At 44.1% G+C, this 17,159-nt stretch overlaps 1 protein-coding gene across 1 annotated transcript in view; it reads right to left on the minus strand.

Annotated features, from left to right (window-relative positions):
• IFT43 (intraflagellar transport 43) overlaps window positions 1–15,146 on the minus strand; it is a 100,811-nt gene extending 85,665 nt beyond the window's left edge. The window contains exons 1-2 of the mRNA XM_003924571.4: window positions 15,069–15,146; window positions 12,294–12,386 (exon numbers count right to left, since the gene is read on the minus strand). Coding sequence (XP_003924620.1) covers window positions 12,294–12,386; window positions 15,069–15,122 — 147 coding nt within the window. The 5' untranslated portion in view covers window positions 15,123–15,146. The remainder of the gene's footprint in view (window positions 1–12,293; window positions 12,387–15,068) is intronic.
• Window positions 15,147–17,159: the final 2,013 nt, after the last annotated feature.

The raw sequence follows: 17,159 nt of genomic DNA on the forward strand, positions 1-17,159 counted from the left end.
TAAAGAGAAAAGTTAATGTGAGTGGTATGTACTGTAACTGTAAAAATGTAATTGTAAAAATGATGGGGAAATGCCTGAAGTTTGGGAACGCTGCCTTGGTTGATGCCTTCATCAGCTCTCAGAAGGAGTGCTCCAACTGCCTCCCAGTGATCTCCCTGCCAACAAGCTCTCCCACTCTATCCCCCAATGTAGCTGCCAGCTGCATCTTCCCTAGAAAACAAAGTTGGTAATGTCATTCTCTGCTTTAAAATCTTTGTGGGCTCCTTACAAGATAGAAAATAAACTCTGATTTCTCCATTTGGAATGCCAGGCCTATGTTCACAATACACGAAATGGTCTTAGTGTGCCTTGAAAACCTCAGGCCCCTGTGCAATGGCATGCCTTAGAAAAGGCTTTGCAGGCTGCCAGAAGTGGTTTTTTGCCCTCCTTGCTCATTAGCAAATTCCTACTTGTTCATGTCAACCCACTTCAAGAGCTGCCTCTTTTAGAAACGCTTCCCTAACTCCCAGGCGGGGTGCGGTGCTCCCGCTGGGTTCCCGTTCTCAGATACTACTTCAGAATTATAATTTTTGGTCTAGGTGTATGGTTCCCCAACTAGAACATGAAGTTTCCTTGTTCATTTTTGTATCAGAAAGTGTATATTAAATATAGGATAAATAAGTGAATGAATGAATTAAATTCTATTTAAATTTAAATTTAAATAAAATGTAAATTTAAAAATACATAAATGTGCCAGGCATATGGCTCATGCCTGTAATCCCAACACTTTGGGAGTCTGATGTGGTAGAATTGCTTAAGGCCAGGAGTTTGAGACCAGCCTGGGCAACACAGTGAGATCATGTCTGTACAAAATATATATATACACATACACACACACACACACACACACACACACATATAAATGAACAGGCAAAGCAAAATGGAGTATGGGGGTTGGAGTTCTTTGTTATCACTGGTTAAGAGGACAAACAAAAAGAGATGCAGGAAAAACAGAGGAAGCTCAATGAGAGAGAGGAAAGAAAATAAAGAGAAAGAGATATCAGAGCCAGGCACGGTGGCTCACGCCTAGAAACCCAGAGCTTTGGGAGGCCAAGGTAGGAGGCCTGCTTAAGGCCAGGAGTTCAAGACCATCCTGAGCAACATAGCATGACTCTGTCTGTACAAAAAATAAAAATAAAAACAAATTAGCTGGGCTTGGTGGTGCATGGCCATAGTTCCAGCTACTCAGCAGGCTGAGGCAGGAGGATTGCTTAAGACCTACAGCAGGCGTCCCCAAACTTTTTACACAGGGGGCCAGTTCACTGTCCCTCAGACCGTTGGAGGGCCGCCACGTACTGTGCTCCTCTCACTGACCACCAATGAAAGAGGTGCCGCTTCCTGAAGTGCGGCGGGGGGCCGCATGCGGCCCGCAGTTTGGGGACGCCTGCCCTAGAGTATATGTTGTAGCCTATTCATTGAATTATTTCAATAAACGTTTACTGAGAACCCACTCAGGATGTACTGTGCCAGGCGCGTGTGGCTCCCTCTCTGATTGCTCCCTGAAATTACAGGGACTCCCTACTGCTAAATCCAATAGACCGTGCTCAGGCCTTGCCTTCCTGGACCCTCTCAGCAGCATCAAACACTGCTGATCCCTGACTCTTTCATGACGCTCTCACTTATCTTGGCTTCTGGACACCACAGGTGCTTGGTTTCCCTCTCCTCTCTGGCCATCACTCCTGAATTTCTTTTGGTAAGCTACTTTTTGGCTGTGTGTTCCTAAACTTTCCTAAATGTGAGCATTCCTCAGCTTCTGTCTGTACATCCACTTCCATCAGAAGCCCTCTCCTCTTCCTCTAAAACTCTCTCTTAGAGAGTTGGGCTTCCATTTGCCACCTCAATGCTAAGGACTTCCAAATCTCCAGCGCCAGCCCAGAGCCTGATATACACAAGTCCCACACATCAAAGCCTCTTGGGCATTTCTTGCAGGTTGAATACATCATCCCCCACTCCTCACACCTGAGGATTCATTTAACCAGCACTTACTGAGGCCCTGCAAAGTGCCAGTCTCCAGGGGGCAGAACAGGCACTTCTGCAGCTTGCAATTGGTCAGAGAGATGGGACTAAATAAGGACACAAATACACGATTACAAACTCTGATTGAAGTGATAGAGAAAATGTGAAGAAAAAAAAAAAAACAAGAGCATATAATAAAGGGACCTCATTTAAATCAAAGAGTAATGTTTTTTGAAGGAGTGATACTCAAGTCAAAGGATAAGAAGAGTAGTCAGCCCAACAATGACTAGGGGTAGATACTGCATAGAAGGATTTTTTCTATTCCAGTCTGTGAAACTCTACTATTTCAGGGAATTACTCTAGGGAACTAGACATCATAAGAAGTAGGGAACTAAAGAGGCATGGTAAGGAGCCCAGCACAGCTATAACAGCTGACAGGTGTGAAATGAGGCTGGCCATGCAGAGAGGACCCAGATCACACAGGGCTAAGTTAAGGATCTGGGTTGTTTTTGTTTTTGTTTTTGTTTTTAAATCTTAAGTGCAGTGAGTATCCATTAAAGGGTCTCACTGTGAAATGGTTGATGACATATTTTTACAAGACCACTCTAGCTAAATTGCAGGACCGTGGGAATATAAGAGGAGGGACCAGCCAGGCGCGGTGGCTCACGCCTGTAATCCCAGCACTTTGGGAGGCTGAGGTGGGCAGATCATGAGATCAGGAGATCCAGACCCTCCTGGCCAACATGGTGAAACCCAGTCTCTATTAAAAATACAAAAATCAGCCAGGCATGGTGGTGCGTGCCTATAATCTCAGCTACTCAGGAGGCTGAGGCAGGAGAATCACTTGAACCAGGGAGTCAGACATTGCAGTGAGCCAAGATCATGCCACTGCACTCCGGCCTGTGTGACAGAGCAAGACTCTATCTCAAAAAAAAAAAAAAAAAAAAAAAAAGAGGGACGAGTTATGAGGCAACTATTGAAGCCCAGGTGGGATGACAGTGATTCAAATCATTTCTCTAATTCCCCCACCACCACCCCCGACCCCAAACACACACTTTTATTTTCCAACAGAATTCTATTGACAGCCATGGATCCTGACAAGTCTCTGGGCACTTTGCCTAAATAGAACTCAGTTCTCATTACAACAAAGGTTATCATTCCCATGAAAAGTTTCACATACCAAAAAAAGACTTCTGAACACAACCAGTAATTTACTCCAGAAAGGAGTCACAGTAAATTCCAACATTACAATAGAATCTGAAATCCTCATGTACACCTCAGAGATTTTCTTGACCAGCAAACACAAATGCATAGAGAAAGGTATAGTGGCTGCAATGAAGATGCAGCAATAAAAGACAAGGCTAAAAATACTGAAAGCTCACTGTTTAGCTCTCATAACATTACCAGTCATTTCAGTGTCATTGGCCTCATATGGGTCATTTGTGAAAAGGCAAAAGGGCTGGTTTTCAAACACTTGGTTCATTTGTCAAGGAAGGCAAAAGGGCTGGTTTCAAATATAAAGTCACCTATAACCACCCTCTATCATCACCTGAATGGTCAACTGCTCCACTCACAAATCCAACATGCCATGCTTGCTCCCTTGTCTCCAGAACCTGGCTCATGCTCATCCCTCTACCTGGAATATTCTTCCCCCTCTTCTCTTGGCTAATTTCCACTCATCGTTCAAGTCTCAGCTCAAACATGATTTCTTCCTGGACCACTTTTTTGGACATCCCTGAGAATAAAATGGGCTCAATGTGGGCACTCTCATATCTTCTATAACCACCTCCACCTAACACTTCTCTGCAGGCCCCTAGGTCAAAGTTCTAGAAGGCAGGGAGTATGTCTGGTTAATCACCGTATTTCAAGTTCCAAGCACGATACCTGGCACATGGAACGCTCCCAATCAAGTTTCATAAATGAATGAATAAATATTTCCTTTTATCCAGGGTAACTGAGGTCACCAAAGTCACTCCTGCCCTCCTCATTTTCTAGTCATCTGCCCCCAGAACAAAATGATATCAGTCAGTAATAAAGGATTGTTCTTTGGAAAGACTGTCAACCTCCAGACACAGGGTTGCATTTTGTTGATGGAAAGGTGTTGGCAAACAACTGGCCAATGGCATGGACAGAAATGCTACTACAAGGGGCAAATAAAATGGGTCTCAAGTGGCACAAAGAATTCTTGCCAAAAGGATTCCTCGCCCAAATGTTTCTTTGCCATAAGGGCCAGTTGTTAGTCTATGAAATATGTGTATCTCTGTATGGATAGAACTGTAATTAGGATAAACTGACAATACATCCTAATTCTCCTGTGACACAGATAAGGACAGTAATAGTTAGCAAGTGTTGGGCACTGCTCTAAGAGCTTTGAATATTTCATTTAGTCCACCAACAACCCAATGAGATAGGTATTACTATCATCTCCATTCAAGATGAGGAAACTGGCTTAGAGTGGTTAAGTAACACACCCAGGATGTACACCTAGTAATTGGCAGAGCTGGGATTAAAGACAAAACGATTATCTTTTCTGCTTCTCAGATTACATAGAAAATGAAAACAACAGAGGACTTACGGTGCACTGGGCTAAGCTCTTGACATATATTTCTCATTTACCTCCCCCACCATAGGTGAGGAGGAGAATCTTAAAGTGCTCTTTGAGCACCAACTTGCACTCTGGGTCTCACAGACGCCAGCAAGACAGCATGTTTTCCTGGGGTACTTGAAGAGCCTTTGACAAAGCCAGAGCCAGTACTAGTGGAGAATCTCAAGATGCTAATTTCCAATTGCAGGCTCTACCCTGAGATGACATTCCCTCCCACACACTGGCCGGCCCCAGGGATGGGTCAGCGATACACATCTGCACACCCCAGGGGAGAGTTCGAAACCAAAGCACGCAAAGCATGACATAAATATGAAGTGTGGAAAACACATTCCTTACGAACAACTCCATATCAAATTCCCTGCATCCCTCTCCGGCAACGTTATCAGAAGCATCATTCAATCCAGCCGATTGGAGAGCAGCTAAGAGAAAGGCTGGAAAATGTGACCAATCAGGAGAGTTATTTTTGTGAGAAAGAAGAAAAATGTCACCAAAAAGGGTCAGCAGATAACCCTATTGGGCTGAAAATAACTGGTGGCTGGCAGACCAGTAAGGGGACAGGCAGAGGGTGAGAGACGTAATGTAAAGTGCCAAGGGAGCTCCGACCGGCCGAGTGAGGCTGCTGGGGGATGAGGAAATTGGCCTAATTTGGGAACATGAGCCCAGCAGCATTGCTCAGATTCCTGCGAGGGAATCTGGCTAACTTTCAGTTCTGCGTCCTCAGAGGAACAATAAGGGGATGGGGGGAGAGAAAGGGAACAGCTGTGACTCCAACACTCCAACACTTCTCTAGACCACTGAACGAATAAGGATGACCAAGTAAGAACTTACTCCCATTCCAAAAGGACCCCAAGGGAATAACCCTAAGTCTCTCTGCCCTCTCCAAAATCCTCTTCTCTGCTTGGAGATCTGTGCTTCTTCCCATCCAGCAGACAGGAGAGGTTAGGCACCTGAGTAAGTCAGAAAGACTCTACTAGAGTCACAGATTAGCAGAATGAATCTGACAAGTTACCCAGACTCTCAAAGTCTCCATGTCCTCACATGCACAATGTAATGATAAGACTACCTACTTCAAGAGTGACCACGAGGCTTAACTAGGACATTGCATGTAATTAACAGATAGCTAGCAACTGCTCCAGTGTAAGCTAAGATGATGATTATTAACTTGGACAATCTGCAAAATGAAAGCTAAGCCAAAAAGAGGTCTAGATCCCATCGAGAAGTGCCCAAACAAAAGATGAGCTATCCCTGGGGAGGTTTTGCCAAAGATTACTTTTGCCCAAACTCAGCAGAATGTAACTTTTTGGTAGAAAGCGTCTGGGTCTGTCCTTGAAAGAATTCTGTAAGGGTACAATCATTTGAATCAATAGAAGGTGAAGTTGAAGGCAGAGAAATCTGGTTTAACTCTCAGACCTATCCTCACAAAGAGAAAGTTATACATCACAGACATAAACACTCATCATAGAACTATCTTCCAGCAAAATCCTCAATACCTATCATTCCAACCTGAACTGCTAGCCGAACCACACTTCTGGTGATCCAAACTGATTTGCAACAGGTGAATCCCACCCCCAACCAGCCCCAAAAAAGTACAGTCATCAGCTTTCTTAGTACTTACCATTTCTTGAGGGAGTTGTGTGTGCCAGATCCTGTGCTAAGTACTTTACATGCATTACCTAATTTGATCTTCACAACAACCCTAAAAAAGTAGACACAATTCCAATCTACTCCACACTAGTAAAATTACACAAAGAGTTCATCTTTCTGGTAAATTTTAAAATTAGACAGTTAAGTGATTTGAAATTTGCCCAATGACATAGCAAAGAAAGAGACTCTTCCTCTTCTCTCAGAGCAGGAAGAAGAGTTTAATTACCTGGACCGAACCACAAGCATCCTACTGGCACCACGTCATAAGTGGTTATGGTGACAATCAGAAGAAGGACAAGATCAAGAAGAGAGTCCACACAGGCCACTCAATCAGATATCCTGGAACTTAGGGCATACAATTTTTTCACTCAATTACAAATTAAAAACTGGTGAAGAATGTAGATTTTTTTAAGCTACTAAAAATAATTCGTTTTTTGGGCTACCAAAAAAAAAAAAAAGGTCTTCTATTTGTTTTAAATTGACATGTCATTTTTGAACTCCTTAATTAAAAGCCATTCTCCTCACCTCCCTTACCAAGAAACCTGATGCTGTGGTGTGATAATGTGCCCATTAAAAATTCCCTTGAAACTTAAAAAGCGTATGACAGTAAGATCCAGTGCTGACCAATGAAATGCAACTAGAAGTCTCCTTAGTGAGGTCTCTGGCTACTATTTTCCTGATAAGAAGGGGTACACCCTTCTTACTGGCAAGCACCTTGAACTCTTCAATTATTCCCTCTTTTCCCACCTAGAATGCATATCTGATCCCAGGAGAAGGACCAGCCATCTTGCTGCCATGAGAACAAAAGTCACAAGCTCCAGATAGCAGAGCAGGAAGCTGGAAGGGGCTAGAGTAACACAGGACATGCTCCAGGATGGCACTCACTCTGCCCTGCCCACCACTGGACTCGTTGCTATGTGAAAGAAAAATTGTTCCTGTTTCATTCAAGTACTGGAGTTGTTTCTGCTGCAGGCGGCCAAATTCAATACTAACTGATAGAGGAGGCCACTTGAAAATCAATCCAACCTACAAGACAGGAGTTTTAAACTCAAATGGAAATGGGAGCCGGGCAGATCAAATGTGAGTAAATCTGAGCAGGTATATCAAAGTACTAAGCAGTGAACTGAAGAAGGATGGATGCACGTAAGCTACCAACAGCTGCAGCTCCAGCCAATTGCTGCCATGTGGGAATGTCAATCCAGCATTCTCACTGCGCCAGGACTTCTGATTTTAAAGAGAAGCCCCAAATCTGGATTTCCATATTACATTTCCTACTTTATGAATGTGAACCAAATTTTAAAATTCTTAACCCTGTATGGATCAAACAAAACATGACTACAGGCCAAATTCAGCCTGAAAGCTGCCAGCTTTCAACCTCAGTAGAGCAAGTTAAGGTGGAATAAAAAGACCACCCAAGTTCTAGAGAAATAATAATGGTTGGCAACATACTGAGCATTTGTTTGTCGGACTGGGTTAAGGGTTATATCACTTTTTCTTTCTAGCCATCCTATGAAGTATGGAATATTATCCCTGTTTCACCAACAGGAAAATGAGGCTTGTGTGGTGGCTCACACCTGTAATCCCAGCACTTTGGGAAGCCAAGGTGGGAGGACTGCTTGAGGCCAGGAGTTTGAGAACAGCCTGGGAAACATAACAAGACTTCATCTCTACAAAAAAAAAAAAAAAAAAAAATTAGCCAGGTGTGGTGGTGCATGTCTGTGGTCCCAGCTACTCATGAGACTGTGACTGGAGGATCACTAGAGCCGGGAGTTAAAGGCTGCAGTGAGCCATGATCATGCCACTGCACTCCAGCCTGGGAAACAGAGCAAGACACGGCCTCGGGGAAAAAAAAAAAAAAAAAAAAAAAAAAAGGCCGGACATGGTGGCTCATGCCTGTAATCCCAGCACTTTGGGAGGCCAAGGGTGGTGGATCAAGAGGTCAGGAGTTCCAGACCAGGCTGGCCAACATGGTGAAACGCTGTCTACTAAAAATATAAAAATTAGCCAGGTGAGATGGTAGGCACCTGTTTTCCCAGCTACTCGGGAAGCTGAGGAAGAATTGCTTCCAACTGGAAGGCAGTGAGGGAACTGAGATCGCACCACTGCACTCCTCCAACCTTGGGGACAGAAGGGGACTGTCTCTCAAAAAACAAAACAAAACAAAAAAACAAAAATCCCTCTGCTCCAGATAACTTCTAGCCAACCTATGGATTAATGAGTAGCAAGCCTCTGAAAAAACCTGCAGATCAGTTCTAAGAGACTGTGGCCACATGCTCTTTCTTTGCTGCCCTTTAATAAAAGCAGCAAAGCACTGTCCCAACACTCCTTTACTCACTAATTTATTGAATGAATGCTTGCACAGTGCTTTTCAGTTTATTAATGTGCTTTTCAATGCATATCTCACTTACCCCCAAATCAATCTGGAGGTATTACTATCACTATTTGACAGATAATGAAATGGGGGATTAGAGAGATTAGTGGACTTACTCACAATCCAGGCAATTAGCACCCAGTCCTCTGATGTGAAGCCCTGTGTTCTTTCTGCTTCCTTCACCAGAGCTCCCAACTCTACTACCTTGCTTTAAAATAACCATGTGTTTCAACTAATTTCCACTTAAGTCTAAAGTAACTCCAGCATATCTGACAGTTCCCAGGTACCATATTTACATTTACATGGATATCGTCATCCTAGAATATAGTCAGCAAGAGGACAAAAATAAATATATCAAGTAATAGAATTGGAATGTAAATGGGCACAGACACAAGTCTTGGGATCTAATTTTAGAAAGAAACAGCCAAAAAGTCCCACACAGCACAGTGAGCATCTGGCCCCGTGGGAGGCTGCCCACACTGTTTAAACCTCAATTAGCCCAGGGAGAAAAGGGATCCTGGAATCCTGACTGGCATCTTGCTTTCAGAGGCAACAGTTGGGCGAAGAGCAGAATGACTTTTCATCATGTTCTCCCAGAAAAATGCAAATGCTCAGAGTAAAAAAAGGTAAACCTCGAAATAATTAGGTTTTACTGAATGGCTGAAACCCTGCAAGGGTGCATCACACTCTGTGACTATGGCAATGATTCTCACGTGTGGGAGCCAAGAAGTGGATATAGATAAGCAGGGCCCACTGACCCCAGCCCAGGAGTTGATTGGTATAGGGGTCATATAAGGCTTCAAGGCCTAATCAAGTCATCACAGGCTCATTCACCTAACCAACATAGGTGGCTATAACCTTCTTTACAATTAAGTAGACTTTTAAAAAATATGTGTGTGTGTGTGTGTGTGTGTGTGTGTGTGTGTGTACACTCCTTCTCAAAACATCTCAAAAAAATAAGATACATATATATCTTTTTTTTTTTTTTGAGATGGAGTTTTGAGGAGTTTCATTCTTGTTGTCCAGGCTGGAGTGCAGTGGTACAATCTCAGCTCACTGCAACCTCCACCTCCCAGGTTCAAGCGATTCGCCTGCCTCAGTCTCCCAAGTGGCTGGGGCTATAGACATATGCCACCCACACCTAGCTAATTTTTAAATTTTTTGCAAAGACAGGGTCTCACTATGTTGCCCGGGCTGGTCTTAAACTCCTAGGTTCAGACAATCCTCCTGCCTCGGCCCCGCAAAGAGCTGAGATTACAAGCATAAGCCACCGTGCCTGGACTTAAGTAGACTTTTAATTAGTCTTCCTTGTTGCCAATACTCACAAGAATATAAGTTCCATTACGGCAAGAGATCTTGTCTCTTTTGTTCACTGAAATATGTCAACACTGCAAAATAGTACCTGGCACTTACTGTGTCCTTCAATAAATAGTTGTTGAGTAAATGAACGAATGATCTGGTGTTGGGGGTATTGGGATGAATCCTCCTGGATCCACGCGGAACAGTGTAAAGTGCCACAGCCCCAAGAACTGGCTTCCATCAACTCAGTCATTTGCTTCCTCATATTCTCTTTAAAGACACACAACACTGCAGTTCAGGCTCCTTGAGATCCAAGGTTGGGTCTGGTATATCTCCTTTCACCAAATTCCTATTTTATATCACCACTCCTAACTGTGCCTCCAGTGCTCCACTATCCACCCCCTCAACTCCCCCACCCTCTGTAACACTTCTACTCAGCTTCTAATGTGTAAGTACATTACACATTATGTACCTTACCCCACCTCATCCTGTGCAGTAACAATTGCACGTCTATTCTGCCAGGCACTGTGATAGATAATAGGGTACCAAGATAAGATACAACTTCTGCCTTCCAGATGCTCACATCTTATGAGAGAACCAGATACATAAACAATTAGAATACAATGTAATAAGTATCATGGAAGTGCCATGGCCACAGTTACAAACTAACAATCCTTGGGCCAAATCCAACCCATATGGTGATTTAATATCTAGTCCACAGGATGATTTAGTTTTCTTAATCAGTTGCTAACCTCTAAAAATGTGTTGCTTTCACATAAAATTTTAGACTGCCAGCATCTCTTGAAGAATTATATCTGGCAATATTGGGCCTGTATTCTTTACAGCATCAATCAGCTTTGGCTAAATAGTGGTTGTCCCTTTAGAGGGGCCATGTGGCCTCCAGTTCCCAGTTCCCCTGACCTAACCCGCTCCCCTAGTGTCTTCCAGGCAATGAGGCCAAGGGGTCAGCTGCTAGTTTCTCTAGGCCAGCACAGATGCTATCTTAAAGTAATGATTCTCCATACCCACACTTGTAAAGTGAGAAAATGAAAGACAAATGGATAAGGCCATGTGGAGAGCTTAAGAAAACGGTGGAGAATGCATTTCCTATGAAAATGAAGAATATTACTACCTACGTAATATGCAAGTAAAGTGTGTCCATGGCAGGTACCTGGCTCATTTGCTCATGCACCTGCCTGACCCCCATTAGGCTCCTCAGCATGGGTCCCTTCATCTGTTGTAAACCTACTATGGGCCAGCAAGCCAGAAGCCAGGTTTCCTGCTATCTGGGAACTCACTGTCCAGTGGGGGAGGCAGACATGTGAAAAGACAATTCACATATAATGGGACACGTTCTACAATCGGTACTATGGAAAGCGAGAGGAAGGACCGCTAAGTCAGCCTGGAGAAGTTAGAGAAGAGCTAAGGCAAGGGATGACCCTGAGGCTGACTCTTGCAGTATTTTTTCAAATAGACAGAGGAAAGTAAAAAGGGGCTCTGAGTAAGCTGCCAAAAGCAGTGCCCTGGCAGTAAAAAGTATGGCTCATCAGCATTACCCACCCTCCACAACGAAGCTGGATCATCTCCCATAATTCCAGGCGATTCGGAAAAGTTTCCAGGAAAGTAAGGCCAGTAAACGATCCCCTTCCCATCAGAAGACTGCAGAAAGTACAGGTCACCACTGAGAGCATATGTCCAATTGTGTAATCTAACCTTACATCACCAGAATGCCTTGCTGGCATTTATTCGGCAGAAATAAAAACCCAGAATCCTACCAGATTTTGAAACTTCCCAGTCCCTTGCTTCAGCTAACATAAAAAGTTCTATGTTAATAATACAAAGAAATGCACAGAAACGAGTCTGGTGTCAAAGAAAAAAAAGTTCCTCTTTCATTTCTTGCTACTAGGACAAATGCCAAGGAAGGGAATTCCCAAATCAAGACAGGAGAAAGGGTTGGCATTCAAGAGAAGAAATATGGAATATCAAATCCTTGGTCATTAAGGAATCACTAACTTTTTTTTTCTTTTTTTTTTTGACATAGAGTCTCTCTGCCCCTTAGGCTGGAGTACAACGGAATGATCTCAGCTCACTGCAACCTTGGCCTCTCGGGTTCAAGTGATTATCCTGCCTCAGCCTCCTGAGCAGCTGGGATTACAGATGCATGCCACCACACCCAGCTAATTTTTGTATTTTTAGCAGAGATGGGGTTTCATCATGTTGTTCAGGCTGGTCTGAAACTCCTGATGTTGTGATCTACCTGCCTCGGCCTCCCAAAGTGCTGGGATTACAGGTGACAGCCACTGCGCCCAGCCAGGAATCACTAACTCTTAAACAGCATTTCTTCAGATTATTATTATTATTTTTTTTTTTTGCACCCACCTCTCCAGTCAGAGTCAAAGAGGAATTCTTGCCATTGAGGTGATTCTCGGCCTGAGGTGACTCCTGTTGAGCTCGGCGACCCATCTTGGCCCTCTGTAAGGCAAGACAGAAGGCACTGCTAACCCAAATGTCATTTGGGCCACTATAAAGATGACAATCCTGGGAAAGTAAGCAAGGACTGGATTTATGATGATGTGGTGTGGAGAATGGGATTTGAGTTACTTGGACATGTTTGTAGAAAACCCTCTAAAACCCCTTAAAACAAAGCACCTGAGGTCAGTTCTATTTCATAGGAAAATAGACAGGGTCTGACTCTGTTGCCCAGGCTGGAGTGCCTACTGCAGCATCCAACTCCTGGGCTCAAGTGATCCTCCTACCTTGCCTTCCTGAGTAGCTGGGACAACAGGTGCATACCACCATATCTGGATAATTCATTTACTTCATTTTTTTGTAGAGATGGGGTCTCCCCGTGTTGCCCAGGCTGGACAGGGTTTTAACAGCTATAGAGACGGCAAAAGAAAAGCTGTTTTCTCCCCAAAGAAACGCAGTTAGAAATTCGTCTAGAACAGGTCAGAGAAGAAGGTGGTAAAAGCTCCACGTTCCTATGCAGAATTTTAGGAAGGCTTAATTTCAAATCTGCAGCTTGGCATGAAAATCATTATCAAACAGGCTTTTGGAAAGAATTTCTAAATTCCATGGCAACTGGAAAACAGCATTTGCTTTGATATATACAGTAATTGGATTTGCCTTTACAGACATTAAAGAACATCTAGTACAAGAATTTTGAGACATTGCCTTTGGAAATTAGAGCACTTCAAAATCCTTGGCCATCAAATGAACTACTTTACAGGTGTTTCCAAAGGCCGTGGAGACTCTGCCTCCAAGGCTTCCCGGTATATAAGCAAAACTTTTTTTTCAGTCAGACTCTTGGGTGTTGAAATATTTACATTTACATGTTTGCTTTCTTGCTTTAGAAAAACAGCATTAACATAAACACTTTCAGGTCTCATTTAATGTGGCTTCCTTTGAGTCTCACAGTAACAGGGACAGGAACTGAGAATGATGCCATTTTACAAAGGAGGAAACTGAGATCCAGGAAGGTAAGGAAGTGGCTCACATAAACCTAGGAGCAGCGCCTTCTGATTTCAGATCCTGGGTTTCCTGGGTGCTTTCCACTATACCCTGCTGAAACTTGTTTTAGGATGTTCTAAGGACTGACTGTACCAATAAGTTGAGAGGAGTTACAGAAGAGCTCATGAAAACTCTGGGGCAGTGTTTACACTTCAAATTGTAGTGTCAATCATTTAGGTTTCAGGGATGAAGGAAACAATCTTTCTGATAATAAGCAGCTTATTTTCTTCTCAAGGCAGATAATTCCACCCTTTCACCATGGTTGCCCTTTCCTTAGCAACCTGCATATAGTGGTTCTGCTAGAACAAAAATTCAATGATCTTATCTCTAAATGCCATTCACAGGTGGTTTCTCTTAACAATTTTTAAATATTTCAAGGTTTTAAAGTTTTTGAAGACCTTGTATAGACCCATAGGGTAGAAAAATTTCTTTACTGCCTGATTTTTGTGTACGTCAAATGTAGTCTATTTACTGCTCATCTTCTCCCACTACATAAGCCCATGGGGACAAGAACTTTGCTTTATTCACTGCTGTATCTCCAGCACCTAGCATACTGTCTGACACACAGTAGGGGCTCAATCAATACTTGTTGAATGAATGAATAACTACATTCACATCCCCGGGTACTAAAAAACATTCACATATGAGCAAGGCCTGATGACCTTCAAAACACTTAGAAACTTCACAGCAGAAACTAAAGACTTGCTCTGGGGCTCAATCTTTTAGTAAGTGTGATCCTGACTAATTTTAAAGATAAAAAGGCCTGATGGGGGTTACAAAGGAGGAAGACAAACACTGAATTTGTGTCTTGAATGAAGCTCCAGAATTTACTGACCATAACGCTGGGTAAACCACAGCCTCAGAAGCGGCGGCAGCTAACCTCTTCTGACCTCTTCCGTGGTAACATACTGAGTTACAAGCTTCCCATGTATTGTCCCATTTCCTTTTCACTCTAATACTTCCATTCTAGGCATAAGGAAACCAAGGCTCGGAAAGGTTAAATCGTTTTTTAGTTTTTTTTGTTTGTTTGTTTGTTTGTTTTTAAACCTAGGCAACAGCTTTATGCTCCATCTGACCTCAGTACCTGAGCACCTAATCACTCCCTCACGTTACAAATCCGAGTCGTGGTTTCCTTAACTACTGAGGTAACTGAGGCAACTCCTACGTCCCCGCGGGGATGACGGGAAATAAAGGCCATCCCTGCCTGCCTCCCTTCCAGGCATAAAACAGTACGGCTTTTGCAGGAACTTCTAGGATGACGTGCCCCAGAGGAAAAACCCTAGGATGGGAGCGAGTGCGACCCCGGCCGGGGCACCCCCATCAGCCTGTGATCGATCTGTTCTGGGGGAGTTCGCACCGGAGTTCTAGAAAACGGAGAAAGGCTCGGAAATTTCCCACGGTCCCAGGGCAGGGATAGGATGTTTTCTGCGTTTTGAGGATTTTAAAGAAAGCAAACCCCATGCCAGCCACGACTGAGCCCACCGCGGCCCGGGGGCGGGGCGGTGAGGCCGCCTCCTCCTGGGCCTCACCCGGCGCAGCTCGAGGCCTGCCGCCCTGAGTCCCCTCTGGGAAGTCGGGGCCGGCTGGGTCGCTCCTCCCCACCCGCCAAATCCTGGCCCCCAAGACCCCGGAACGGGTCCTCACGGAGGTAGCCAAGCCGTAACGCCGCTCCTCGCCCAACTCCTCCAAATCGTCCATCTCCGCGGCTGCCTGACGTCACTTCCTGGAAACCGACCGACCCAGCCGCGTCCCTGCTAACAGCCCCGCCCCTCCATCCCAATTTTTAAAGGGTCCGCAGCATCGTTCCCGGATTCTGTGTGCCATCCTCCAAACTCTACCGAATCTTTCTTAAACCTGCCTTGCTTGGCATCCGGAAGCAACATCCAGTTATTAAAACTCGCCAAGGCTCCTCCTTCGAGACGGTAAAATAATTTGGTTGTTAGGAACTGTCTACATTTGTAGCTCTGTTTAAATACATCAGTATTAAGTGCAAAGCACTACTACTGCTAATAGCAGTAATTATACCGGTGCCTCCCATTTGTATAGCTCTTTGCAATGAACAGAGGGCCGTCACAGTTATTGCCTTAACGTGAGAGGCATAACAACCTTGTGTGGGAAGCAAAATAAGTTGCACGGTTTCCATTTGACAGATGAAAAAAACAGGCTCACAGGGAGTCAGGTGTAATAAATGGTTTACCATGAATTACGGAAAGTGCAATATACGTAATCTCTGCCTTCAAGAAGTTTACAGACAGGCTGAAACGAACACATCGAATAGCTGAGTAATAGTCAAAAGTACAAATATTCAATATATTATTAAATCCCAACAATCCCACAAAGCGAGTAGCAGTAGTATCTCTAATACAACAACAAAGGACACTGAGGTACAAAGAAGGGGGCTGAGGACAATCACCTAAGTGCCAAGAAGCAGAGCCAGATGCCCTTCTCACACCGGACATTACTGAAGTATTTTTGTCCAGCACATACTACTGGGTGCCAGCCATTCTCCTAGGCTGGCAGAAGGAGATGTACCACAAGTTCCCAGCCTAATGGGGCAGTTAAGTTGCGTCTTCATTGACTCTTCATAAAAAACCTCCAAGTCAATATCACTGGCCAGGTTCCTGGCACTGATTGGCTGAGGTCCAAAGGAAATTGGCTGATGGTCCTCGAAGCAACAGAGTTCCCAGTATTATGCTGAAGGGAAGGCCTGGATGGCCACAGGTTAAAAGCAAGGACTTGGAAGTGGGAGTAGTACCCCTGAAACCGGATTGCAAGCATTTCTTAAGTACCCAGTGAATCACTCAGTTCAATCACACGTTACTGGGTAGGACTACACGTTAGCATGCCTATGACAGCAAAAGCACTGGCCTGGGTGTCAGAAGAGCTGTGTTCTCATCTCTGCTCTGCTGGTAGCTACCTGTGTAGCCAGAGAGCCCTTTCCGGATATCAGTTTCCTCCCATGCAATTACTTTAGAGATTATCTCTAAGATCCTTTGTTAACTTGTTTCTCAGTGAGAATACTTTGTTAGATTTTAATCTGAAGAAATATTCATTGCCAAAAATCCAAGATAGATGAAATACAGGTTTCAGTGAATCCCTTGTTCCCTTCTCCTTTGGCATCAGATGAGGAAGAAGGGACTCATCTTTGGATTTTTCCATTTCTTGTAAGCTCACAGCATACCACCATCACCCTATAGTCACTTTCCAGACCTTCACCCCCGCTTCTTCCCCAGCTTGCTGAAAACAGAAGGCAAATCATCCTCACTTTGGGCAGAGAGGTACCCTCAAGTAGTGGCTTCCAACCTTGCTGAGCACCCGAATCACGTTTGAGGCCCAGGACTTTTTACCCTACTGCATCATTTACATATTTAGTTTACTGCCTCCTCCATTGCCCCACCCCTGCCTCTAAAATATAAGTTCCATGAGGGCAAGAGTTTTGTTTGTTTTGTTCACTGATCTTGTTCACAGAGTCTAGAACGGTGCCTGGCACATAGTAAACATTAACCTTTTTCTCAAACTCCAGAGGCAGTATAGCATAGTAATTAAGTCCACAGACTCCGGCAATGCCCTGGGTCCAAATCCCAACAGCAGCTATGTGATCCTGGGCAAGTTACTTTTAAAGTTTCTACCCCTAGGTATCCTCGTCAGTTATGGAAATGAAAATAATGCCTACCCAAACTAGATAGCCTGTGTAAAATATCATCTCCATCACTCACAAAACAGCACTGTGGTCTT

This window comes from Saimiri boliviensis, chromosome 2 (assembly GCF_048565385.1).
Source record: "Saimiri boliviensis isolate mSaiBol1 chromosome 2, mSaiBol1.pri, whole genome shotgun sequence".
Lineage (NCBI taxonomy): Eukaryota > Metazoa > Chordata > Mammalia > Primates > Cebidae > Saimiri > Saimiri boliviensis.